Here is a 27,290-nt window from a genome sequence, read left to right as displayed (position 1 = left end):
GTTGTAAACAAGGGCTAAAAATTAACAAATAGTTATGATTCCTCAATCATTATATAGATGCCTTTATATTATAAAATAGCAAAAGCTTAATATCTGAAATTACTGAAGCTGGCTAGAGTGGTCCCACCCGTTTTCAGTTCCTCTAGACTTAACCTCATACTTGTGCATGCATACTATTGTGGCAATTCTAGATAGAACTTACCCTTGTGTATATTTACTATGGGGAGGGTAATCACTCCACCCACCTCTTTAAAATCCATATAAGTTGCTTGACTTTGGTGAGAAAGCACCTCTTATGATGCCTCGAGTTGAACTTTCCACAGCCTTGGGACTATAAACTTTTACTGCAAATAAACACCCTTTATAAAAGTCCTCCTTCCCCCAAAAAACCTAAGTGAAAGAACTTGCAACTGACCTTTGCTCTGTACACCCTCTCCCAAATCCTTGCGACTGACCCTGGTTTGCCAACCCACTCACATCCATCCTGTTCAGTTCCTAAATGTTTATTAATGAGGGAACTTGTGTTCAGCTCCACCCTACTGGTTCACTAGCACCCCAATGTTAAAAATATTAGAATTTCTGTAGATTAGCGAGTATTGGGGCAGGTGGCCACTGATCTCCATTGCTTGGGCAATCAATAAGCTCTTTCTCTCTTGAAATCCTGGTGTCCAGGGAAATGGCTTTAAAGATGCATCAGGAGGAAGCAACCTGCCTTTGCTTGATACCAACAGGTTAAAAAACTAGCAGGACTGAAACAGTTTACAGGGTTCATTGAGAGTTAAAGAGTAAAAGTCCTTTTTTGTCAAGGATATTCTCCTTCAGGCCTTAAATCACTCCAAACTACATAATATTTATACGAGAAAGAAAAAAATGAAACAATATTCTTTGATAAGTAACTCAAAGATTCATTTACACGGCCGTATCAATTTGCTTCCATGTTATCAAATGTTTGAGTGAAGGGCTTAGAGACCCTAGGCCAGAAGAGGAAAGGAAAGGAAGTGAAGAAGTCAGACGACTGGAGAGTAAACAGAAAAGACGCTAAAAGTGAACGACAGCTGGGTCTAGTGGTAGGGAAGGGGAAGAGCTCTAAAGAAGAAGAACAGAGAAAAGAGGAGGAAGCAGGTTGAGGGAACCCAGCAGCGCTCAGGTGCGAAGTTCTACCCACACAAGCCCCGCCCCATCGTGTCCCGCCCACCAAGGCCCCTCCCCGCCCCGCAGGCCCCGCCCAAGTCTCTTCGCTGTTCTGTCCTATTGCTAGCGAGCCCTTTAGCCTAGGCCCCGCCCCTCCGCTACAAACTCCTCGCCGTGCCACTCAGACCCCGCCCCGTAGGTCCTTCCCAGTCCTGCCCCGCCCCGCCGGCGGCGGCTATATCAGGTGACCTCCCGGAAGCTGCGGAAGCGGATGAGGGAATCGCTGCTGCTGCCTTTGCTGCTGGGCCGGGCGCTCGGGGGCGGTGCGCAGCAGCCGGAACTGCTCGGCCTCCTGGCGCACCTCAGCGCGGCCCTCATGCGGCGCGCTCGCTGACACCTGAAGTCCGCCCCCTCTCAGTCCTTCTGGGGATCGCGGGGTCGGGCAGCCCACCGCGCCTGCCGCTCTCGGTGGTTGAAGCCGCCGTCGTGCGAGCCCGCGGCGGCCACCCATGGAGAAGGCTGGGCGCGGCGGTGACGGCGCCCCCCGGGGGTCGGTACTGCACATCGTGGTGGTCGGCTTCCACCACAAGAAGGGCTGCCAGGTGAGTAAGGCCCGCGCCCGCGCCCGCGCCCCGCGGTTCGGACGTTCTCCTCTCGCCCGGAACCCTCTTCCCTCCTGCGCGCTCCGGTGGTCCCTCGCCCCCTCGGCGTGTCTCAGCCGGGGGTCTTGCTCCATCTCCCCACAACTCCGCGGCCCCTCGCCTCTGAACTTGACTTCTCTCACTCTCGCCCCACCTGAAGCCCAGCTGTCACGACCCCTTTTTTCTTCTGCCCCTGAAAATTGTATTATGATCTGCGGAGCTAGAGAGTATTTATGGGTTGGTGGGATTTGAAGTTCTCCTTCGGTGGAGCGGGAGGAAAGACCCGAAGATTGGCCCCACTGTTGGCCCCACCACTGTTTGCACTGGCTTTCTGGGTATCCACTTACGATGGCAGCCTTTAGGAAAATTCAGTCTTTGGAACCCGTTTTCAAGGTACTGAGCCGAGGGGGCTTTCACGTAAATGCTTCACGTTTGGTTGAAGCACATGCAAGCGCGGTGAGAATATCACCCGGACAGATGCCTTTGTTTATCTGATGGAAGTCTAGAAGCTGTTGTATGGATTTAGTGTTGTCGATTGACTTCCTCTCCCTCAAAATTGGGCCTCAGTTTTGCTTTTGAGCTTGTCCAGATCTTGCATTTTAAGAGAGTGACCTCCTCAGATCAATTGCAATAAGAGAAAGTGTTTTTACCGAACATAAAGTGTGCAAATAGAAAAGCCTTTTGAAGGTTGCTCACTAAATCCTTAAACCAGCATTTGAAATGGTGAACGTGTGAACAATGGAACCTTTGCAATCTCTGTCTTCAAGGCTGGGGAACCGAAGTCAGACCGATTATTTAATGAGAGCAAACACTGGAAAGCAATGATGTCATAATGTGCTAGTAAACAGTAAATCGAAATGCTTTTCCGAAGTATTAAAACTACTGATTACTAATAGGTAATGTAACATTAGGTTTCTTGTATTTCTCAGTAAATAACATTTTAGAAGATTTTTATTGGCAAAAGGTACAGTCCTTAGAGGACGATAACAAAAGCGAGGGAGTGAAAAGATGGTTGTTCTATTTGTTTTGAAGAGTCCTTCATTTTAAAATATATTCTTTGTCCCTCAGGAAAAAATGGTATAGAAATTGAGGTAAAGAGTTTTGTTTGTTGGTTGGTTGGTTTTTTGTTTTTTAGTGTTATTATTATAACTGGAATAATGAAAATTCTCCAAAAATGATGGACGTGATAAATGCACAACTGTGTGATTATACAGAATACCATTGATTGTACACTTTGGATGGATTTATGCTTTATTAATATGTATCAGTAAAATTGACTGTTAAAAAATATAGAAAGATACCAAGGAGGAAGTAGAATTATTTGGTGTGATACTAAAAAATTACCCAGCAGCAGTAAAAAACAGAATAAAACGAATCTGACCCTATATTTAGAGATAAGAGATTAGATACTTGACGTTGTATCGTGGCATGCAAACATTAATTTAATGCAAACACCATTAAATCTTTAAAACTTTAAATCTAAAATTTCACACCTTTGAACTCAATAGCCATTTTATAGCTATCTTTGGATATGAGTGAAGTAATTAAAGCTTGGAAAAGGTAAAATGATCATGCTGAGGTCACACTGCAAAACATTCGAGGCTTAACTTATGTTTTATACTCGTTTTACTGGCAAAAGTAAAGTTGTATGCCCATTTCAGAAAGGAAAATTATTTTATGAAATAAAATGTAATGTTGTTGATAGGTTAAAGGAAACTGAAATACAGATTGTAAGAAGAAAGAGACACTTTGGGCTGAAGTAGCATGCCGAGTGCTGTGACATTTCTCTGAATTTGACTGGCTTTTAGTTTTAACACTGAGGTAAAAGTGGCAGGCGGGATTTGTAAAATAAGCATTGTGCCTGAATCCAGACACATGGATGAAATACTGGCCTTACAGCTCCTGTGACTTCTAGCAAGCCCAAATTGCTTAATTTTTCTTTTCCTCTACCAGATTCTTCATAAGAATTTTAGACCTGGCAGGGATCGTTAGAGATCATCTACTTCAATTTACACATGGGTAAACTGAAGCCAGGAGAAGTTAAGTGGCTTAAGCATTCTTACATTGCTAGTTTGGCACTAACAGTGAAACCCAGGTGTACCTAGTCTTTATAACTACATCTCTTTTAATAGCACTTTGGGGTTTTAGGCTCTTTGGAGAAAGGAAAAATAATGTCTTCTATTTTTTTGTAATCTGAACAGTGCTTCATGGAGACAATGGCACTTTTTAAAAAATATATAGTTATTGAGTGTCTGCTTACCTTGGTTACTGATAGAATGGGAAAGAATGCAAGGGATTCTGACACAGTGTAATGAAAGATGAGAACCCCAGGTTGTTTTGTCTAGGTGTACAAAGTGACTTGTAATATACTGCGTGAAGAAAAGCAGCTTAAAAAAAGAAATGCACCTACCTCTCTTGTGTTGTGGGAAAAAAAAGGAAAGCTACGAACTTGTTTTTGCAAATTTGAACTTGTTTCACAAATCAAATTTGAGAATGTGGCATTGCTTGTCAAAGTCAAAATGTACAGTGAGTAAAAAGATAAACTTTTCAAATAAATTATACATGCCTGCCCAAGTTGCATATTCTGTAGATTTTGCAGAAGTCGAACAGTTATAATTTTAGTGGAACTACTGCTATTTCTTAGGGAAAATTTTTGGCTTACCAATGATCTCCTGTTAATCTTCTGTTGTTCCTCTACTGGAGGTATGATTTCTGAACTCTGAAAAGAGTTAGGGTTAGAGTGAGTGGATAATCTGAAAAATGTGCTTTGGAAGCCCTCTGTAATATTAGCCAGGTTGTTTCTAGGGACTGCTACACAGCTGGTGCAGTCAGACAATAGAGCAGGTGAATGAAAAAGTCTCTTACACTGGTTTGATTGTTGAAACTGATGGGTCAGTTTAGTCAAACACAATGGAAATCTTGCTGGAAATGTAATTATTATAAATCCATGGTAGCCAGAACAGGACATTAAATGGATGTGTATGTGTACTGGGAAAAAATACAAAAATAATTTGACTACATTTTTTTCAGTTTTTGATTACCCTACTTTTCCCTTTTTTGTCTTAGCTTTTGTAAAATATCAAAAATAGTGTTGAGGGAAGCGGACTTGGCTCAATGGATAGAGCATCTACCTACCACATGGGAGGTTCAAACCCAGGATCTCCTTGACGGGTGTGGAGCTGGCCCACGCACAGTGCTGATGCGCGCAAGGAGTGCCATGCCACTCAGGGGTGTCCCCTGCATAGGGGAGCCCCACACACAAGGAGTGCGCCCCATAAGGAGAGCCGCCCAGCGCGAAAGAAAGTCCAGCCTGCCCAGGAGTGGCACCGCACACATGGAGAGCTGACGCAGCAAGATGACGCAAGAAAAAGAGACACAGATTCCTGTGCCGCAGACAAGAATAGAAGCGGACACAGAAGAACACACAGCGAATGGACACAGAGAGCAGAAAACTAGGGGGGAGGGGGAAGGGGAGGAAAAAAAATAGTGTTGATTTTTTGGCAGTGGGAGAGCAGTATTAGAATAGCAAGTATACTAAACTTTCCTATATGTTATATTAGTCCTTAAAGATATTCTTCTGCCAATTAGTGTCTTTTTAGATGTCCTACAACTCTGCTTTCTTAATACTGCCTCCCCCCCATCTAAATACATTTCATGCTTTGTAAAATGTTGTGTGTTACATACATAGATCTTGTACAGAATTATTTACTGTTCAAGAGAATGTTATTGATTTTTAACCAGTATTTCATGTGTTTCAGAGGTTCTAGTTGTGTAAGATTTTTCCCAGGATAGATTAATCAGCCACCTCATTCTCTGTTTTGAGATTTTAATGGCCAGGTGCAAAGGATTAAAAGTGTACGTTGCATTGAATTGTGACTCTGACTTCAAATGGTTTTAGCTTGTGTGACAGTGCTTTGTTAGACTGCTCTTCCAAATAGATTGCTGTAAGCAGGTCATGTTGCTAACAGTTCTTTTTTTTGAAAAAATAAATGGAAAAATATAATTTTTAAAAATAAATGGAAAACATAATTAACAGTGCTTTCCATATGCAGAGATTATTCATTGCTTTGCCATCATAAAGAAAATCCCCAGTTTGCTGTAAATTGTAACTCTGATTCAGTGAACGGAACTATTAAAAAAAGGTAATGCCTTTCAGCAGTCTGCTTGAGTAAGCATGATAAATTTACAAAGGGGGATATACCAAATCTTTGTAGAATGTCTTGTTATAAGCTGCTCTCTAGTGTTAGGATAAAGGAGTCAAGTCCTTTCTCATGGGCCACAAAGGGGAATGAAAGCATTCTACTACAGTGATGTTTAACACTCAAAAACTAGGTACATAAAAGTTGTTCATTCATCTTGTTTCCTACATTTTTCCACCTTTGAAGTCTTCAGATGTATTTTAAATGAAGAGTACCTTCATTTAAATTAAAATAAACCTATGTTTATCACTTGATCATTTTTTTCACTTTTATTTTGGTAACTTATGGGAGTTAATTTTTTTGTAGATAACTTGTTAACTGTGGTGATTATTCTAGTTTATTGATGTACTTAACATTTAGAACATTTTAAGTGATTTTAAGTATTACCATGACATTTAAAATAGTTTTGAAAACTGACTAATATAAAATATTCATTCATTCCAACTCTTTTCCTGAAAAAAATTTTTAAATTTAACATTTAACAAAGGACTCTCTTCTCTTAAAACTTTACCTGAAATTAGATTGCTTGACATGAAATAATTTATGGACACCTTCTCTGAAGTAAGTTTCTTGTAATGGATTGTGTGTTCCATAGTTTTGTTTAATCCATATTTGCTTTGTAACCGTAAATATATGAACTATATTTGTCAGGTAGCATTATCTTTTAAGAAATCATAATCAAATGTATATTAAATAAATTCTGGTTCTTTCATAGGTAAGTTGAACTTTTTAAAACACTCAAATTAATAGGGTATAGTTTATTTTCCAAAGCAACGTCATAAAAACTTGAAATTGTTACCTGATTTGTGACCACTTTTCTGAAGAGTTCATTGTTTTGTACATATAGTTAGCAGTGTTATTCTTGAATAAGCTGGTTTTACCAGACTCTATTTAAAAAAAATTATTAGGGAAGCGGAGTTGGCGTCCACCTACCACATGGGAGGTCCGCGGTTCAAACCCCGGGCCTCCTTGATCCGTGTGGAGCTGGCCCACGCGCATCAGCACTGCGTGTGAGGAGTGCCATGCCATGCAGGGGTGTCCCCCATGTAGGGGAGCCCCACGCACAAGGAGCGTGCCCCATAAGGAGAGGCACCCAGCGCAAAAGTGCAGCCTGCCCAAGAATGGGCCTGCACATGGAGAGCTGACACAGCAAGATGATGCAACAAAAAAAGAGACACAGTTTCCCGGTGGTGCATGACAAGAATGCAAGCAGATACAGAAGAACACAGTGAATGAACACAGAGAGCAGATAATGGAGGGAAAGGGGAGAAAAATAAAATAAATCTTAAAAAAAAAAAAAAAGTAAAACTAACATTTATACTAGTTCCAAAGGTGAATAAAGCAACAAGAAGCAATGAAGAGAGCAGTATCTTTTCCTAATGGTCTGAGTGGAGTGGTGACAGGAAAATGCCCATGGATATCAGAATGTTGCATCGTAAATTCAGAATGAATTGAGGAGGTTTGGTTTTAGATGGCTGTGTGGACCCATTCCAGTTTTGATGGCAGGTGGCTGGCTGACAAATATATTATATGGCAACTGCTATAGATGGAATCCTGCAGTGACAAGGAAACATTCAGGAGATGTTTGTGATTCTTATTGGGCTAAGTGGGCCTTTGGAATAGAAAGAACAAAAAATGGTTTTATTAGAGGTTAGAGAAGAATAGCATTATCTAAGAATTCTTTTTAGCTACTAGTTTTAGAGAAACTATCCTAAAAATTATTGCATTTTCTGGTTCACCACACCACTTTTATTTCTTGAACTTTAATATTTTAGTGATGGGTTTTTTCCCTCGGATTTTGACTGTACTTTTCATCTATGTTGAAATGGTGAAAATCTCTGACTTTGCAGGGCTGTAACATCATTGTATTGTTTTGATTTATCATTGAATCATTTTGATTCAGGCCTAGCATCATGGCTGAGCAGAGTGGATGTCAACTTGTGTAATAGAAATTTGAAAATATCAGGAAGGTTCTTTTGTCCAATTAAACTTTCTCCCAGCTATCTAGAAAGTGCCTAGTTTTCTTACTTTGGCTTAAGTCTTTGATCTCTAGTAAAATGCTTATTACCACAGGTAACCTTCTACTTTGTTACTTATGTGATTCACATCCTTTACAGAGCATAGATTTTGCTAGACAGAGTAAGACCATGGGAAGTCTTATCTACTAGGCATGGTCACTGCAAAAGGAAGATAGAAAATTGTCATTACCTACTTAATTATTTTGAACAAGACTAGTCCTAATATATTCTTTGGTTAAGGTGTCATCAGATTAAAAACTCAGGATGTTATCTAAATAGATATTTTATTTTTTTTTAGATTTTTAAAAAATTTTTATTTCTCTTCCCCCCCATCCCCCCACCCCCGTTGTCTGTTCTCTGTGTCCATTTGCTGTGTGTTCCTCTTTGTCTGCTTCTGTTGTTGTCAGTGGCACGGGAATCTGTGTTTCTTTTTGTTGCGTCATCTTGTGGGTCAGCTCTCCATGTGTGCAGCGCCATTCCTGGGCAGGCTGAACTTTCTTTCGCACCGAGCGGCTCCCCTTATGGGGCGTGCTCCTTGCGCGTGGGGCTCCCCTACATGGGGGACACCCCTGCATGGCAGGGCACTCCTTGGATGCATCAGCACTGCACATGGGCCAGCTCCACACGGGGCAAGGAGACCCTGGGATTGAACCGCGGACCTCCCAAGTGGCAGGCAGACGCCCTAACCATGGGGCCAAGTCCGCATCCCTAAATAGATATTTTTGATGTTTAAGTTGTGTTCCAGCTAGTCTTAATATTAAACATACCTTATGATAAGTAATATGTGCTCACTGTAATAGAAAAATGAGAAAATATAGTACTTATAATCTTGTATCTAAAGAAATCTCTTAAATTTTTTTTGTGAATTAGAGAATTTGTAGGTTTACAGAGCAATCATACATGAAATATAGGGTTCCCCTATATTCCCCCCTTCCCATTATCAGCCTTGCATTGGTGTGGTAAAGAATGCTGCTCTTAATACCTTGATAAATATCCCTCCATTTATTTTTCTATAGATTCATAGAGCTTTTGCTCAAAAATGTTATAATTTTTATGACTGTTAATATCTTTCTATATTAATATTAAATTACATATTATTTAAATTGCTTAATAGTACATTGTTTTATGTAAATTCTGTAATTTAACTGGTCTCACACCGGCAGTATTTGAATTTTTAACTATTTTAACAGTGCTGCAATAACATCCTTATGGCTAAATCTTAACTTTTTTTTTTTTAAGTGAGACTGTGTTTTAGCCATTTCTTCATGGAGATCTCATTAAAATGGATTTTGAAACAGTATATTGAATGTTTAAGTTAGGCTGGATGACTCTTCATAATAAATATCATTCATGGTACTGCGACATTCTCAGATAATTTTAATGTACAGACTGCTTTGCACGTGCCTCTGAGTCGGCTGGTCTGTTGCTGCCAGTCCCAGAGAGGGTGATGACAGATGTTAGCAGTCGCTTCTTAGGGCTGACCCTATACATAGCGTTGTTAAGTTTCAACTTACCCAACCTACTTTCCCATTTTTTGGTTGCTTTCCTTCCATGGACTAGGAGACCAAGTATGCTAAATCTATTAGAACTGTATATAAAATGAAATGACTAAGTCAAAGGTTTTGAAAGAAGACCTGAAGGTTTCTTAGTATTTTGTAGGGAGCTTTAAGATCGCTGGTTAGGCTGGCACTTTGCTCACTTTTTTCTGGTTCTTAAAAGTGTTATAAGTGATTTAGTTGTCCAGAGTCTGACTTCTGGATAAATTATGCTTTGTTGTCCACTTAGATTTGAAATATGGACCTCTCTACTTGAATTTTCTTCATCTCGCTGATGTTCATTATCACAAGGTATACTGTGTATTCATATATCTTGAATTGACTGCAGAATTCTTAATAAAAGCTATATCTACTCCTGTGGCCTTCAGAGGTGATATGAGTAATTTGTTAGACTTCAGAAATTGGAGTATCTTTATTGCCACCTGTAAGCTCAATGTCGAAATGTTAAAAGTGACTTGATGATATATATATCTTCCAAAAAAATACAATTTACAAAAATGATGTGGTGGGGGGTAGGGAGTGGGTTATATGGAAACCTCTTATGTTTCTTGTTTTTTTAATGTTTTTTAATGTAACATTCCTTGTGATCTATTACCTTTAATTAAAAAAATAAAAATATTTGGGGACAAATAAATTATGGTTCACCATTTCAACAGAATATTAACAACCAAAATCACTACTAAAACTTCAAAACATGAATAAATTGTGAGGTGATTTTAATTTTTAATGTGTGTTGTATGTGAATATATCTCAAGAAAACGACTTTAAAGATAAATAAATAAATGTGCCAGAATAGCCAGATTGCAGCTATGTATGGCAGGGGAAGCACAGAGATCGAGAGATGAAGAATTTTCTTGTTTGTCTGTCTGGTTTTTATTATTATTATTGAAATAATGAAAATGTTCTAATAATGACTGAAGTGATGAATATACAACTATATGATTATACCAAGTACGACTGACCGTACACTTTGAATTGTATGCTCTATTACTATGTATCAAGAAAATTTATTTGTTTAAAAAAAAGTGAATTGATGGATAAAAGATTGCTAGGGTAAGGTTCATTAAAATAAAAATTGGTAGGAAGCGGACTTGGCCCCGTGGTTAGGGCGTCCGCCTACCACATGGGAGGCCCGCGGTTCAGTCCCGGGGTCTCCTTGCTCCGTGTGGAGCTGGCCTATGTGCAGTGCTGATGCGTGCAAGGAGTGCCCTGCCATGCAGGGGTGTCCCGCACGTAGGGGAGCCCCATGTGCAAGGAGCGCGCCCCATAAGGGGAGCCGCCCAGCGTGAAAGAAAAGTTCAGCCTGCCCAGGAATGGTACCGCGCACAGGGAGAGCTGACACACAAGATGACAACAAAAGAAATACAGATTCCAGTGCCGCTGACAACAACAGAAGCAGACAAAAAGAACATGCAGCAAATGGACACAGAGAACAGACAACTGGGGCGGGGGGGAGGGGTGAGAAATAAAAATAAATCTTTTAAAAAATTAAAAAATAAAAATGGGTTAAGTAATTTGTTAGTAAGTTTCTAATTTATTCGTGAAGAAAATGTTTTTGTAGTTTTGATATTATCTTTGAATATATTTACATAACCTGGAGATAAATATATCATCTCATTGAGTACCCCAGTCCTTAAAAGTCTTTGTCATTCATCCTTATGCTTTGTACAAATCTCATCTATCTCTCCTCTGGTAGAGGAACTTTATATATAACATTCCTGTATATAACAGTTCCTAATATCCCTTTGTACTCTCAGGTCTAATGAATTTTCTTTTACCATTCTCTAATTGATCCATAGCAAATTATATCTGGGGGTCAAGAGACCTGAGTTTGACCTTGGCCCAGGTGGTTCTTAGGTGTGTAACTTGGGGCAAGTTGTCTTATGTTTATAGATGTTAATTTCTTAGTCTATAAAGGGAGAATTTTACAATAGATGATTGCTAAGAATCCATCTGCTTCCAAAATTCTAAGATTAAATAAAAAAGCATTTACTGAATGACCATCATCAGATGCTACATTCAGAAACATGCCCACCACTGTGAAGCTAGCTGTGTGTTTTAACCAGAGCCTCAGGGACTGTGGTTATCAGGGAAGTTAGGAAATTCCTTACTGGGAGTAGACCTGGCTAAAGCACCTAGAGAGCTTTGAAAATCCGTACATGCCCAGGGGCCAGCCCAGAGATTCTTATTCCATAGATTCAAGGATCTGGGTCCTGGAATCTGTATTTTCTGCATTTTTCTAGATCTGCTCAGGTATTCTGATGTAGCCATTTCAGGGGCTGGCGTTTGGAAGCCACTGGGCTAGATAATTTAAGATTTCTTGCTCTAACACTCCTAATAAGGGTATTTGGGACTGCAGCTCCACAACCTCAGCCTATGGATTTGCTTTTTGTTTGTTTTTGGGGGGTTGGTATTTTGTTTGTTTTGTTTTGTTTTGTTCTGGCACAAATAATGAAAAATATTTTTTTCAGCTACCAGTGGTAAAAAAAAAAAAAAAAATCAGTTGATCTTGCACAATTTACTGCTTTTCTTGAAAAGTCTTAACATGCAGCCATGTCAGGCCTAACTTCTCATCTGGTGGAAGTGACTGAAGCTGAGCAGTGACTGCTCCCCTTAAGAGAGGACTTGTGTTCTCCCAGCTGCCTCAGTCCCTACCACTCACTCCCTATTGTGTTCCCAATGCTGTGGCTGAATGTAGGTTTGCCCTTTGGCATTGTACTTGTGTTGTCTTTCACTCAGTAAAGAATTGCATCTCTAACAAAAAGGGGCAAACAGGAGATAGAACAAAAGGTCCATATTTCAAGAAAATATCTCCCCACCAGCCTTATTTGTTCACTTATGGTCTGCCAGCTCTCTATGGGCATTTGGTTCATAACCCTTGAGAGGGAGTGTTAGGTACTCCAAAGACTAGGAAAATGTATATTATACCATCCTTGCCCACAAAAGAGATCAGAGAAATGTATGCAGGGTACCATGTCCCCCAGTCCTGCTACAGTGCTCAAGAAAGTCAACCCCACTGGATGGATTGGGGTGATAAAAGGATTCGTCAGAGATGTATACATCATTTGACATGAGTACAAATTCAGCCATGGAGATGAAGAGATGGTAGACTCTATGTGAGCAAAGCCAGAAAAGTGCAAAAAGGCTAGGAACCAGGAGAAGAGCAAGAAGATAAGTGTGGCCAAGGCATGTGTTCTGTGACATGAGAGACGATGGAGTGGCATAATGATACACTGTCAAAAATGTAAGCTTTGAAAGTAGAAAGAGGGAAACAGACTTGGCCCAGTGGTTAGGGCGTCTGTCTACCACATGGGAGGTCCGCGGTTCAAACCCCTGGCCTCCTTGACCCGTGTGCATCTGGCCCATGGCAGTGCTGATGCACACAAGGAGTGCTGTGCCACCCAGGGTGTCCCCTGTGTAGGGGAACCCCAAGCACAAGGAGTGCTCCCCATAAGGAGAGCCACCCAGCGCGAAAGAACTTGCAGCCTGCCTAAGAATGGCACCACCCACATGGAGAGCTGACACAACAAGATGAAACAACAAAAAGAAGCCCAGATTCCTGTGCTGCTGACAACGACAGAAGCGGACGCTGCAAATAGACACAGAGAACAGACAACCAGGGCGGGGGGTGGGGAGAGGAGATAGATAAATCAATCAGTCAGTCAATCTTTATTAAAAAAAAAAACAAAAAAAAACAGAAAGCAGAAAGACCCAGGTTCAGATCCCAACTTGTCTATTTAGCTGTGCTACCCAGCCAGTTACTTCATCTCTCTGAGCCTCAGTTTTCCCATTTGCTTTGCAAATTCAGGTCAGAAACCATAAGGTACTGAAAATTACAAAGAAGTAGAGAGTAAGACAACATTTCCACTCCTTAGCTTTGTTTTAAATATTTCTAGCCATCCCAGGGCTAGAACAATCATACTCAAGAGAGCTGAACTACAGCTAAAGATAAGGGAGCACTGCTAACCAGTCCTGAGATTCTAGATAAACTAGAAGAACAGAAGCCATATGGCACAGTTCTTTGCAAAAACAGTGTTTTCACAAGCAAGTGGTTGGGAGAGGCAGATTCATATGTGTGCAAGGAACCTGAACCACTGGGGAGAAAAGGCTCCCACAGCTTGAAAAATCATCCCTGGGGAAGAAGGATCAACGCCCCCGTCGATGTACAGCCCTGTCGAGAATCACTAGTCTAGACAATGGACAAATATTGCAGGAAGGAAATTCAAGGCAAGTTATCAAAAATCATCCTAAACTGTAAAATGGGCTAGACAGAGCTATGCTGTAAATAAAGGGTATAAGGACTTCTATGCTCTAGAGCCAGACTGCCTGGGATTGATGCCAAGCTCTGTCACATATAGCTCAAAGACGATGGGTAAATTACTTAACCATTCAGTGCCTTAGGTTCTCCATCAGTAAAGTGGCAATGACAATAATTGTACCAACTCTTTTAGGTTGTGTGATAATAAAATGAGTTAATACGAACTTAGAACAATGCTAACATTTGTCTAATGTCAGCTGAGTTATAAATGAAAACTAGAAAGAGAAGTGTTTAAAGTATACAGCTATTTCTTTAACCCTTTGCTATTGTATCTGTTTACCTCATGACTTAAAAAATTTAATCCAAAGAGGGGAAAAAAAAGAAATATGCCCACAATTCAAGGACAGGCAGAATAGATGTATGGTGATAGAAATCAGAACAGGAGCAGGAGAGAACTTTCTGGGATGATAGAAATGTTCTATATCTTGATGAAGTTATAGCCACCTGGGTATATAAATTATCAAAACCCATGAACTCTGTTTGCTGAAAATATTTGTATTTTATACTTTGTAATTATACTTTAAATAATTAAAAGGTTTTTTTCAAATCACCTTTTTGCGTAATAATAAATTACAAAACCCTTTTTTAGGGTTTTCAAAACTCTTATTCATATGATTTTCTTCATCTTTAAACTTCTTATACTTGTACAGAACTAGGACTTAGCAATACTTTTTGATTGCCTTCTTTAAATTTTGAGCGTTACAAAATTATGATATTTTGTATTACAGATTATTATGTGATTACATATTATTGTATGATGTAGAAAAAGTTTGTCTTAAATGCTTCAAACCAGGTATTATATTTTAAAAACTATGTATGAGAACTTATACATGTTAGTTGCCATGGGATTCTCATTGCTGTTCTTTGAAGATAATAATAGATGCATTTCTTTTTAGACTTCGGTTATTATTATTTTTAAAGAGATTTATTTATTTTTTATCCCGCCCAATGACTCTACTGATTTAGTTATCCATTCTACTGTTAATGAATGTGTGGGTTTCCAGTTTTTGGTTATTACAAGTAAAATAAAAAACTTTTATTGTAAAGGTGAGGGCTTTTTAAAAATCACTAAGTTTTGTTTAAATTTATAAAAGTTGAGTTTTCCCCATATTAATTACATTCGTGTTACTTAACCAAAGTGGTTAGGATAACAGTGGGGTTTTTCAACATAAAAAATCCTTTTAAGGGAAGCAGATGTGGCTCAGGCAAGGTCCATGGTTCAGTTCTCAGTGCCTCCTAAAGAAGACAGCAAGCTGGCATGATGGGTGGGCGCCGTAAGCTGACACAAAAAGAGACACAAGGGAAAAAAACAAAATAAATCTAAAAAAAAGATCCTTTTAAGTCAAATCCATTTAAGATACTTCATGATCATTTTCCACTTTTGACTAGGAGCTCACAGTCAATAAATACATTTGAAGATATCTGCCTTCACATAAAATAGCTTCCCAAAATGATTGTGGTATTACTTGAAAAGAAGAGCATTAATTTACTTGTCTGAAACACTTAAAAATCAACTGCATTGAATCTATATCTGATGACTTTGATTTTGTGCATTATAGATCTGCAAGTAATGATGTTTCAATGAGTGCCAGATCCTTCTAACAGTGCCATTTTATTGTCTTATCAGCTATATTTGTGTAACTAACAGTAATGGAGGTAAATAAATATAAGTGTTTTCCATTTCACATTTCATTCCTAGAAGAAATTTTTTTTGACCAGAAGATGATTCTATAATGCCCTACATTATTTAGCTGTGTATATATACTGCTTTTTGTTAATACATAAACATACTTACGCAAAGCCCCAGTAGTTTTAAAGTAGTTAACAAAATGTAGTCTTAGTTTTAGTGCAAGTACCATCAGTACGAAAATCATCTTCATATTATATTGATACCAGTAAAATGTTATGTTGTTCTATATAATGGAATCTTTAAAAGCAATTTTATTGAGATGTGTTCACATACCATGCAGTATATCCAAAGATACAATCAATGGCTTTTAATATAATCACAGTGTTGTGCAAGTATTTTGTTGAGAATATTTGTATCTATGTTCATTAGAGAGATTGGTCTATAATTTTCTTTTCATGTATTTTCTTTATCTGCCTGTAGTATTAGGAGATGTTGGCTTCATGGCTTAAGCAATTGGGCTCCTGCCTACCACATGGGAGGTCTGTGGTTCAGTTACCAATGTCTCCTTTTTTTTTTTTTTTTAAGATTTATTTATTTACTTATTTCTCACCCGCCTTCCACCCCCACCCCGCCAGTTGTATGCTCTTTGTGTTCATTTGCTGTGTGTTCTTCTGTGACTGCTTCTATCCTTATCAGCGGCCCCGGGAATCTGTGTTTCTTTTTGTTGCGTCATCTTGCTGTGTCAGGTCTCTGTGTGTGCGACACTGTTCTTGGGCAGGCTGCACTTTCTTTTGCACTGGGTGGCTCTCCTTACGGAGCACACTCCTTGCAGTGTGGGGCTCTCCTACGCAGGGGACACGTCCCTCTGCATGGCACGGCACTCCTTGTGTGCATCAGCACTGCGCATGGGCCAGCTCCACATGGGTCAAGGAGGCCTGGGGTTTGAACCGTGGCCCTCCCACGTGGTAGGCGGATGCCCTATCCATTGGGCCAAGTCCGCTTCCCCCCATTGTCTCCTAAAGAAGACAGCAAGCTGACGTGACAAGATGACACAACAAGAGACACAAGAGGAAAAATAACAAGAGATACAACAAAGCAGAGAGCAGAGGTGATTTAAGTGATTCCACACCTCCCTTCCACATCGGAGTTCCTGGATTCGACTTCCCATGCCACCTAAAAGAAACAGAGAAGGTGAACAAACACAACAAGTGGAAACAAGGGTGTGAGGAGAGATAAATAAATAAATTATTTTTAAAAAGATGTTGGGTAATTTTCCCTCTTCAATTTTTTTGAAAGAGATTAAACAGGATTAGTGTTAATTCTTGAAATGCCTGATAGAATTCTCCTGTGAAGACGTCTGGTCCTGGACTTTCTTTGCTGGGAAATTTTTTTATTTTAAAGGTTTATTTATTTATCTCCCCCCCCCCCCCCCCCCCCCCCCCCCCCGCAAGGTTCTCTCTTCTCTCTGCTCATTGTTTGCATGCCTTCTCCAGGAGGCACTGGGAACCAAACCTGGAACCTCCCACTCCCCATGGGCTGTGGCATTTGCTGGCTTGTGACATTTACTGGCTTGTGGCATTTGCTGGCTTATGGCATCTGCTCCTTTAGGCATCTAGCTCATTGCAGCAGGGTGTGGGTGTCGCCTTGTCTTCTTTAGGAGGCACCAGAACCTGAACCTGAGACCTCCCATGTGGTAGGCAGGTGCCCAGCTGGTCGATCCACATCCACTTCCCATGCTGAGAGATTTTTGATGATGGATTCAGTCTCTTTAAATGTGATTGATTTGCTGAATTCTTATATTTCTTGTAGTGTTAGAATGTTTGTTGTGTGTTTCTGGAAAATTTTCTATTAATCTAGATTGTCTAGTTTGTTGGCATAGTTTCTCATAATATCCTCTTATCCTTTTATTTCTGTGGGGTTGGTTGTAGCTTCCCACTTTCATCTGATTTTATTTATTTATATCTTCTCTTTTTTTTTTTTCTTTGTTAGTCTAGCTAAGGGTTTGAAAGTGTTATTGATCTTCTCAAGGAACCAACTTTTGGTTTTGGTTTTGTTTCTTTTTTTTTTTTTTCTGAATTCCATTTATTTCTGCTCTGATCTTTATTGTTTCTTCTGCTTGCTTTGAGAATAGTTTGCTGTTCTTTTTCTAGTTTCTCCAGTTGTTCAGTTAGATCTTTGATTTTAGCTCTTTTTTAATATAGATGTTTAGGGCTCTGAATATCCCTCTCAGTACTGCCTTCATTATATCCCATAAATTTTGATAAGTTATGTTCTTGTTTTCATTCCTCTCAATATATTTACTAATTCCACTTATAGTATCTTCTTTGACTCACTGATGATTTAGGAGTGTGTTGTTTAGCCTCCACACATTCACAAATTTTCCCCTTTTCATCTCTTATTGATTTCCAGTTTCATTCCATTATGATCTGAGAAGGTGCTTTGTATAATTTCAGTCTTTTTATATATATTGAGACCTGCCTTGTGACCTAACATGTAGTCTATTGGAGAAAGATCCGTGAGCACTTGAGAATAATGTATAACCTGATGATTTGGGATTTAATGTTCGGTATATGTCTGTTAGGTCTAGCTTATTTATTGTATTGTTCAAGTTCTCTTTTCCTTGTTGACCTTCTGTCTAGTTGTTCTATCTAATGATTTGAGTGGTATGTTGAAGTTTCCAGTGGTTGTTATAGAGGTGTCTGTTTCTTCCTTTAGTTTTGCCAGCATTTGCCTCATATATTTTGGGGCATCCTGGTTAGGTGCATAGGTAATTTTTACTGTTATTTCTTCCTGGTGGATTGTCCTTTTTATAATATATAATCGCCTTTTTTTTCCACATTTTTCTTAAAAGATACTTAGGGGAAGTGGATGTGGCTCAAGCAATTGGGTTTCTGCCTACCACATGGGAGGTCCTGGGTTCAGTTTCCAATGACTCCTCAAGAGAAGATGAGCAGACACAGAGAACAAACAGACACAGAAAGCAGATAGCAACTGCACACAATGGCAAGGGGGGAGAGAGGTGGGTTAAATAAAATAAATCTTTACAAATAAAAAAACTTAGATTACATCAGTGTTACAGAGATATAGGGGATTTCCATATGCCCAGCTCCCCACACCTCCCACATATAATGACCTTCTGTATCTCTTCAAACATTTGTGCATGTAAAGTCTGTTTTAGCTGATATTAGTATAGCTGCCCTTGTTCTTTTTTGGTTACTGTTTGCCTAGAATATCTTTCCAGCCTCTCACTTTCAGCCAGTTTATATCCCAGGGTCTAAGGTGAGTCTCTGTAGGCAGCATAGGGAAGGCTCATGGTTTTTTTTAATCCATTGTGTCAGCCTGTATCTTTTGATTGGGGTGTTTAATCTATTCACATTCAATAATATTAATAGAAATGCATTACTTACTTCCACCATTTTGTACTTTGGTTTTCGTAAGTGTATTAGTCTGCCAAAGGGGTGCTGATGCAAAATATCAGAAATTGGTTGGTTTTTATAAAGGGTATTTATTTGGGGTAGGAGCTTACAGATACCAGGCCATAAAGCATAAGTTACTTCCCTCACCAAAGTCTATTTGAAGCAAGATGGCTGCCGACGTCTGGAGGGTTCAGGCTTCCTGGGATCCTACATTCCTGGAACTTGCTTTACTCTGGCTTCAAGGTTCCTTCCTTCCTGGGGCTGGCTTTTCTTTCTTCTGCGTGCTGACTTTCTGGGGCTGCAGTTTAAGTCTTCAGTATCAAACTCCAAAATCAAAACTCCAACATTAAAAACCCTCAACTCTGTTCTTTGCTATGCCTTTTATCTGTGAGTCCCCACCCACCAAGGATACAGGCACAGCCCAGGTACAGATCAGATTACAAGCATAATCCAAGATTTCTTTTTGGAATTCATCAGTTATATCAAACTGCTACAATATGTCTATCTTATTTTCATCTGTCTTTTTACTCATTTGGTTATTCTTTTTTTTTTTTTAAAGATTTATTTATTTAATTCCCCAGGTTGCCTGTTCTCGGTGTCTATTTGCTGCGTCTTGTTTCTTTGTCGGCTTCTGTTGTCGTCAGCGGCACAGGAAGTGTGGGCGGTGCCATTCCTGGGCAGGCTGCACTTTCTTTTGCGCTGGGCGGCTCTCCTTACGGGGTGCACTCCTTGCACGTGGGGCTCCCCTACGCCGGGGACACCCTTGCGTGGCAGGGCACTCCTTGCGCGCATCAGCACTGCGCATGGGCCAGCTCCACACGGGTCAAGGAGGCCTGGGGTTTGAACCGCGGACCTCCCATGTGGTAGACAGACGCCCTAACCACTGGGCCAAGTCCGTTTCCCATCATTTGGTTATTCTTTATGATATTCTTACACACTCTTCTCCAAGCCTCTCTCTCCTGTCTTTTTTTTTTAACAAATCAATTTTATTGATACATATTACAAAATGTACAATCAATGGTATTTGGTAAAATCACATAGTTGTGCATTCATCACTTCAATCATTAGTAGAACATTTTCATTATTTCTATTAAAATAATAATGAACAAAAAACAGACAAACAAGAAAATTCTCCTCCTCTCAATCTCTCTGTGTTTCCCGTACTGGATATAGCTGCTATTTCTGGTTTTCTTACACAATTATTTATTTATTAAGCAATTTTATTGAGATATATTCATATACCTTACAATCTATCTAAAGTGAATAATCAATGGCTTTTAGTGAAATGACAATGTTGTGCATTCATCATCAGAAAAAATTTTAGAATTGTTTCATTACTCCAAAAAAACTCCAAACCCCTTAACATGCCTTCCCTAGCCCCTACGTAACCACTAATGAAATTTCAACTTTATAAATTGATGTATATATACATTTTATATAAATGGAGTCATACGATAAGTTACACAGTAAATGTAGTTCATAGTAACACAATCATACAGTATATGGTCTTTTGTGTCTGGCTTGCTTCACTCAACATAATGTCCTTCAGGTTCATCCATGTTGCCACATGCTTTACAATTTCATTTCTTCTTACCACTGCATTGTATTTCATTGTATGACTAGACCACAGTTTGTTTATCCATTCATCTGTTGATGGACACCTGAGTTCTTTTCAACTTTTGGCAATCATGAATTAATGCCACTATGAACATAGGCGTGCAAATGTCTATTTGTGTCACTGTTCTCAATTCTTCTGGGTATATACCCAGTAGTGTGTTATAGGATCACGTGGCAAATCTGTATTCAGCTTCTTTAAGAACTGCCAAAGTGTCCTGCACAGTAGCTGTACCATTCTGCATTTCCACCAACAGTGAATAAGTGTTTCTCTCACTCCACATCCTCTCTAACACTTGTAGTTCTCTGTCTTTAATTAATAGTGACCATTGTAATAGGTTTCAAATGATATGTCATTGTAGTTTTGATATTTATTTCCGTAATCATTAGTGAAATTGAGCATTTTTTATGTGTGGTGTGTTTTTTTGCCATTTGCTTTTCTTCTTTAGATAAATGTCTATTGATGTCTTTTGCCCAATTTTTATATTCGTTTATTTTTGTTATTGAGTTATAACATCTCTTTATATATCCTGGATGGATGGAGATATATATATATATCTTATTCAGACATTTGATTCCCAAATATTTTCTTCTATTTAGTCAGCTTTTGACAAAGTCCTGTGAGGTGCAAGTGTTTTAATTTTGAGGAAGTCCCATTTATCTATGTTTTCTTTTGTTGCATGTGCTTTGGGTGCAAGATCCAAGAAACCACCACCTACTGCAAGGTCTTGAAGATGTTTCCCTACATTTTCTTCTAGTAGTTTTATGGTCCTGGCTTTTATATTTTGATCTTTGTTCCATTTTGAGTTGATTCTTATATAGGGAGTGAGACAGGGGTCCTCTTTCATTCTTGGTTATAGATACGCAGTTGTCCCAGCTCCATTTGTTGAAGAAACTGTTTCTTCCCGTTAATAAGGACTTGGTAGGTTTGTCAAAAACCAGTTGGCCATTGAGGTAAGGGTTTATTTCTGGACCCTAAATTCTGTTCCACTGATTGATGTGTCTATCTTTATGCCAGTACCATGCTGTTTTGACCGCTGTAACTTTGTAATGTTTCAAGGTCAGGCAGTGAAATTTCTCCCTTGTCGCTCTTCTTTTTTACTTTTTTAGAATGCTTTTGGCTATTTGGGTGCACTTTCCCTTCCAAATAAATTTGGCAGTTGCTTTTTTCTAATTCTGTAAAGTAGGCTGTTGGAATTTTGATTGGTATTGCATTGAATCTGTAATTAAGTTTGGGTAAGATTGACATCTTTATGATGTTTATTCCTCCAATCCATGAACACAGAATGTCTTTCCAGTTGTTTAGGCCTTTTTTTTTTAAGATTTATTTCATTTATTTCTCTCCCCTCCCCCCGCCCCCCATTGTCTGCTCTCTCTGTCCATTCGCTGTGTGTTCTTCTGTGTCCGCTTGCATTATCAGGCAGCACTGGGGAACTGCATCTGTTTTTGTTGCGTCATCTGCTGTGTCAGCTCTCCGTGTGTGTGGCGCCACTCCTGGATAGACTGTGCTTTTTTCACATGGGGTAGCTCTCCTTGCAGGGCACATCTGCGTGGCATGGCAGTCCTCATGTGGGCCAGCTCACCACATGGGTCAGAAGGCCCTGGGGATCGAAACCTGGACCCTCCATATGGTAGGTGGATGCTCTAACAGTTGAGCCACATCCACTTCCTGTGTTTAGATCTTTTTTAAAATTTCTTTTAGCATTGTTTTGTAGTTTCTGCCTATAGGTCTTGTACTTCTTTGGTTAAAAGCTAATTCCTAGGTATTTGAGTCTTTTTGTTGCTGTTGTAAATGGAATTTTCCCCCTGATTTCCATCTCAGATTGTTCAGTACTAGTGTATAAAAACATCACTGATTTTTGCATGTTGTTTATCATTCCCCTTTGCTGAACTCATTTATTAGTTCCAGTAGCTCTGTCATAGATACTTCAGAATTTTCTAAATATAGGAGCATACCATCCACAAACAGAGTTTTACTTCCTATTTTCCTATTTGAATGTCTTTAATTTTTTTTTCTTGTCTAATTGCTGTTGTTAGAACTACTAGTACAATATTGAATAATGGGTGACAGTGGGCACCCTTGTCTTGTTCTGGATTTTAGAGGGAAAGCTTTCAACCTTTCCGCATTGAGTACAATGTTGGCTGTGGGGTTTTCATATATGCCTTTTATCAGATTGAGGAATTTTCCTTCTATTCCTATCTTTTGATGTGTTTTTATAAAAAAGAAAAGGGTGCTGGTTTTTGTTGAAAGCCTTTTCTGTGTCAATTAAGATTATCATGTGGTTGTTTTCCTTCAGTTTGTTAATGTGGTGTATTACGTTGATTGATTTTCATATGTTGAACCAGCCTTGCATACCAGGAATAAATTCTACTTGGTTGTGATGTATGAGTCTTTTCATATGCTGTTGAATATGATTTGCAAGTATTTTGTTGAGAATTTTTTCATCTATATTCATTAGAGAGATTGCTCTGTAATTTTCTTGTAGTATCTTTATCTGGCTTTGGTACTAGGGTGATGTTGGCTTCATAAAATGTGTTGGGTTGGGAAACGGACTTTGGCCCAGTGGTTAGGGCGTCCGTCTACCACATGGGAGGTCCACGGTTCAAGCCCCGGACCTCCTTGACCCGTGTGGAGCTGGCCCATGCGCAGTGCTGATGCGCGCAAGGAGTGCCGTGCTACACAGGGGTGTCCCCCGCGTAGGGGAGCCCCACGCGCAAGGAGTGCACCCATAAGGAGAGCCGCCCAGCGCGAAGGAGGGAGCAGCCTGCCGAGGAACGGCGCCGCCCACACTTCCCGAGCCGCTGACGACAACAGAAGCGGACAAAGAAACAAGACGCAGCAAAAAGACACAGAAAACAGACAACCAGGAGAGGGGAGGGAAAAATAAAATAAAATAAAATAAAATAAAATGTGTTGGGTAATTTTCAATTTTTTGGAAGAGTTTAAACAGGATTGGTGTTAATTTTTTTAGAAATGCTTATAGAATTCACTGTAAAGCCATCTGGTCTTGGACATTTTTTCTCCTGGGAAGTTTTTGATGATGGAATCAATCTCTTCATGATCAGGGAAAGTGCTTTTTTAAAAATTTCACTGTTTTTAATTTATTATTTTTATTTTTATTTTCTGCTCCTTATGGTTTATTTTAATTCATTGAGACCTCTTTTGTGACTCAACGTATGGTCAGCCCTGGAAAAGGATCCATGAACCCTTGAGAAGAATGTATATCCTGTTTGGGGGTGTAATTTGTATAAATGTCTCTCAGGTCTCGTTCATTTATCATATTATTCAAGCTGTATGTTTCCTTATTTATCCTCTGTCCAGATGCTCTATCCAATGCTGAGATGGTATATTGAAGTCTCCAACTATTATTGTGGAGATGTATATTTCACTCTTCAGTTTTGCAAGTGTGTGCCTCATGCATCTTAGGGCATCAAAATTTGGTGCATGAATATTTATGATTATTTCTTCTTGGCGAATTGCTCCTTTTATTAATATATAATGACCTTCATCTCTTACAATAGTTTTATATTTAAAATCTATTTTATCCAATATTAGTACCACTACTCCACATATTTTTAAATTACTATTTGTATAGAATATCTTTTTCCAACCTTTCACTTTCAACCTGGTTGTGTCCTTGTATCTAAGGTGAGTCTCTTGTAGGCAGCATTTTGATGGCTCATATTTTTTTAACCATTATGTCAGTCTGTTTTTCAATTGGGGAGTTCAATCAATTAACCTTTAATGTTTTTACTATAAAGGCTTTACTTCATCCATTTTGTCGTCTGGCTTTCCGTTGTCATATATTACTATTGTCTGTCTTTTTACCCTTTTGGTTACTCTTACTAATAATCTTCATTTCCACACTCTACTCCAAGTCTCTCACCCTTATTCTTTCCTTTCAGGCTGCAGCACTCTCTTTAGTATCTCTTATAAATCTGGTCTTTTGGTAACAAACCTTTTTTTTCTGTGAAGACTTTATTTTCATCCTCATTTGTGAGGGGCAGTTTTGCCACATACAGAAGATTTCAGGGAGCCCATGAGCTTGAATTGAAAAAAATTAAATTGGTTAGATATCCAACATGATATCCATGTTGCCTTGTCAAATACTACACCACGGTTTAATGTTCTTATTCAAGATAAACAACAGCAGTCTGTACATTGACAGATCTTTAAAAAATAAAATTTGGGAAGCAGATGTGGCTCAAGTGATAGAGCTTCCGCCTACCATATGGGAGGACCTGGGTTCGATCCCTGGGGCCTCCTGGTGAAAAAGAAGAAGAGAAAGTATGTCCACATGGCAAGCCAGTGCCCACGCAATTGCCTGTGTGGTGAGTCAGTGCCTGCACAAGTGAGTCACACAGCAAGATGATGATGCATCAGAAGAGAGACGAGGAGAGTCAAAGTGAAGTGGAGCAGAAACCAGGAACTGAGGTGGCATATTTGACAGGGAACCTCTCTCTCCATCAGAGGTCTCCAGGATCAAATCCTGGTGAATCCTAGAAGAGAGAAAATGAGAAGAGAAGACAACACAGACAGTGAAAACAGCAGGGTGGGAGGAGGGGGAGGGGGAAAGTAAGTAAATAAATCTTAAAAAATAAAAAAGGTATGGGGAAATATGCATTGCTGTGAGACTGTAAATTGATATGGCAATCTAGAGGACAATTTAACAGTATTTATCAAATCGATACATTTGCCCTTTCACTCAGTAATTTCACTTTTAGGAATGTATACCACAGATACTCTCACACTGCACAAAGATGTGTACAAAAATATTCACGGCAGCATGATTTGTTATAACATAAAAATTGGAAACCTATATATGTCAGCAGAAGAGTGGCTAAATACATTTTATATCAGTTCTCTTCAGCTGTTCAAAATAATAAATTTTCATATCTCTTTGTAAAACAAGATATTTAAGATACACTGTATGGTAGGCAAAATAATAATGTCCTGCCCCCAAATCCTAATCCCTGGAACTTGTGAAAATTTTACCTTACACAACAAAAAGAACTTTGTAGATATCATCTACAGCAGTGGTTCTTAACTTTTTTTGTGTCATGAACCTCTTTGCCAGTCAGGTAAAAACCATGGACCCCTTCTTAGAATGTAGCAGCAGGTAGTTTATGACATTCAACATCAGCATGTCTTTAAGTTAAATATTAGGATTATTCAAAATTATGGTTTACAACTTTCCCTTAATTTCAATACCTGATAACCTAACACAGTTCAACATCTGTTCAACTGGTCATTTTTGGCAAGTATTTAGAAATCAGAATTTTCCCATGGCATCATAAAATCATCTCCACTATCCTACCAAGTGTTTTGCAGGTAGTTATCCACTGCACTCAGAACACACTACATCAAAATAAAAATCATACTATGGTATACTACCATATGGTAGGCGGAAGTGCTGTCAGTTGAGCCACATCTGCTTCCCTCCCCATATTCTTATCAATAGAAAATTAATATATTTTTAATGTTCAGTCTGATGGTTAAAAAGTATATTGTTTTCAAATTGCGTTTCTATGATTTAACAGGAGGTTAAAAATAAATAAAAATTAAAAGGTTAGGCATTATATTACTTTTCTTGGGAACTTTCTAGATTAAAAATTTGGGGATCCTATATCATTTCATGATGTACTCATGAGAATTTGGGTCCATAGTGCTTATTATTTATTTTAAAGTATATTCATTCCATTCTAAATACTTTTTAAAAACTATACTGTATGGAGCAGATGTGGTTCAAGCAGTTGGGTACCTGCCTCCCAAGTGGGAGGTCTTGGGTTCCGTTCCCAGTCCCTCCTAGAGAAGACAGGCAGACAAAAGCAAGACAATGAGCAGAAAACAAGAAAGAAAAAGAAAAAAGGAAAAACAAAAAACAAAGGAGCAGGGAGCAGGTGTGCCTCAAGCAGTTCGGTACCTGCCTCCCACATGGGAGGTCCTGGGTTTGTTTTCTAGTGCCTCCTAAAGAAAAAGCAGGCAGACGGTGAGCAAAAAGCAGTGAGCAAGCAGACAGCAAACAGGAACAATGAGTGCAACAATGAGTAAAAAAAAAAAAACAAAACAGGGAAACGGACTTTGGCCCAGTGGTTAGGGCGTCCGTCTACCATATGGGAGGTCCGCGGTTCAAACCCCGGGCCTCCTTGACCCGTGCGCAGTGCTGATGCGCGCAAGGAGTGCCGTGCCACGCAAGGGTGTCCCCTGCGTGGGGCAGCCCCACGCGCAAGGAGTGCGCCCATGAGGAAAGCCGCCCAGCGTGAAAAGAAAGTGCAGCCTGCCCAGGAATGGCGCCACCCACACTTCCTGTGCTGCTGACGACAACAGAAGCGGACAAAGAAACAAAAGCAGACAAAGAAACAAGATGCAGCAAATAGACACCAAGAACAGACAACCAGGGGAGGGGGGGAAATTAATTAAATAAAATAAATAAATCTTTAAAAAAAAAAAAAAAACAGACAAGGGAGCCATCTGGGGGAATCTTTAAAATCTATACATTAAAATTCAATGGTTTTCAAAAGCATCTTTTGTAATAGAAACTTCTTACAGTAAATTTTTTTTTTAGATCAATTTTTTATTTATTTCTCCCCCCACTCCCCTCTGTATGTCTGCTCTCTGTGTCCATTCACTGTGTGTTCTATGTCTGCTTGTATTCTCATTAGGTGGCTCTGGAAACCAATCCTGGGACCTTTCGGAGTGAAAGAGAGGTGATTACTCTCTTGCGCCACCTCAGCTCCCCTAACCTGCTACGTCTTCTTATTTTCTC

The 27,290-nt window shown here is 39.4% G+C and overlaps 1 protein-coding gene across 1 annotated transcript in view; it reads left to right on the top strand.

Annotated features, from left to right (window-relative positions):
* Positions 1–1,321: 1,321 nt before the first annotated feature.
* AVL9 (AVL9 cell migration associated) overlaps positions 1,322–27,290 on the top strand; it is a 72,264-nt gene continuing 46,295 nt past the window's right edge. Inside the window, exon 1 of the mRNA XM_004463298.3 lies at positions 1,322–1,733. Within this exon, the coding sequence (XP_004463355.1) occupies positions 1,641–1,733 (93 nt within the window). The 5' untranslated portion in view covers positions 1,322–1,640. The remainder of the gene's footprint in view (positions 1,734–27,290) is intronic.

This window comes from Dasypus novemcinctus, chromosome 5 (genome assembly GCF_030445035.2).
Source record: "Dasypus novemcinctus isolate mDasNov1 chromosome 5, mDasNov1.1.hap2, whole genome shotgun sequence".
NCBI lineage: Eukaryota > Metazoa > Chordata > Mammalia > Cingulata > Dasypodidae > Dasypus > Dasypus novemcinctus.
This window is presented reverse-complemented; position numbering and strand designations above follow the sequence as displayed.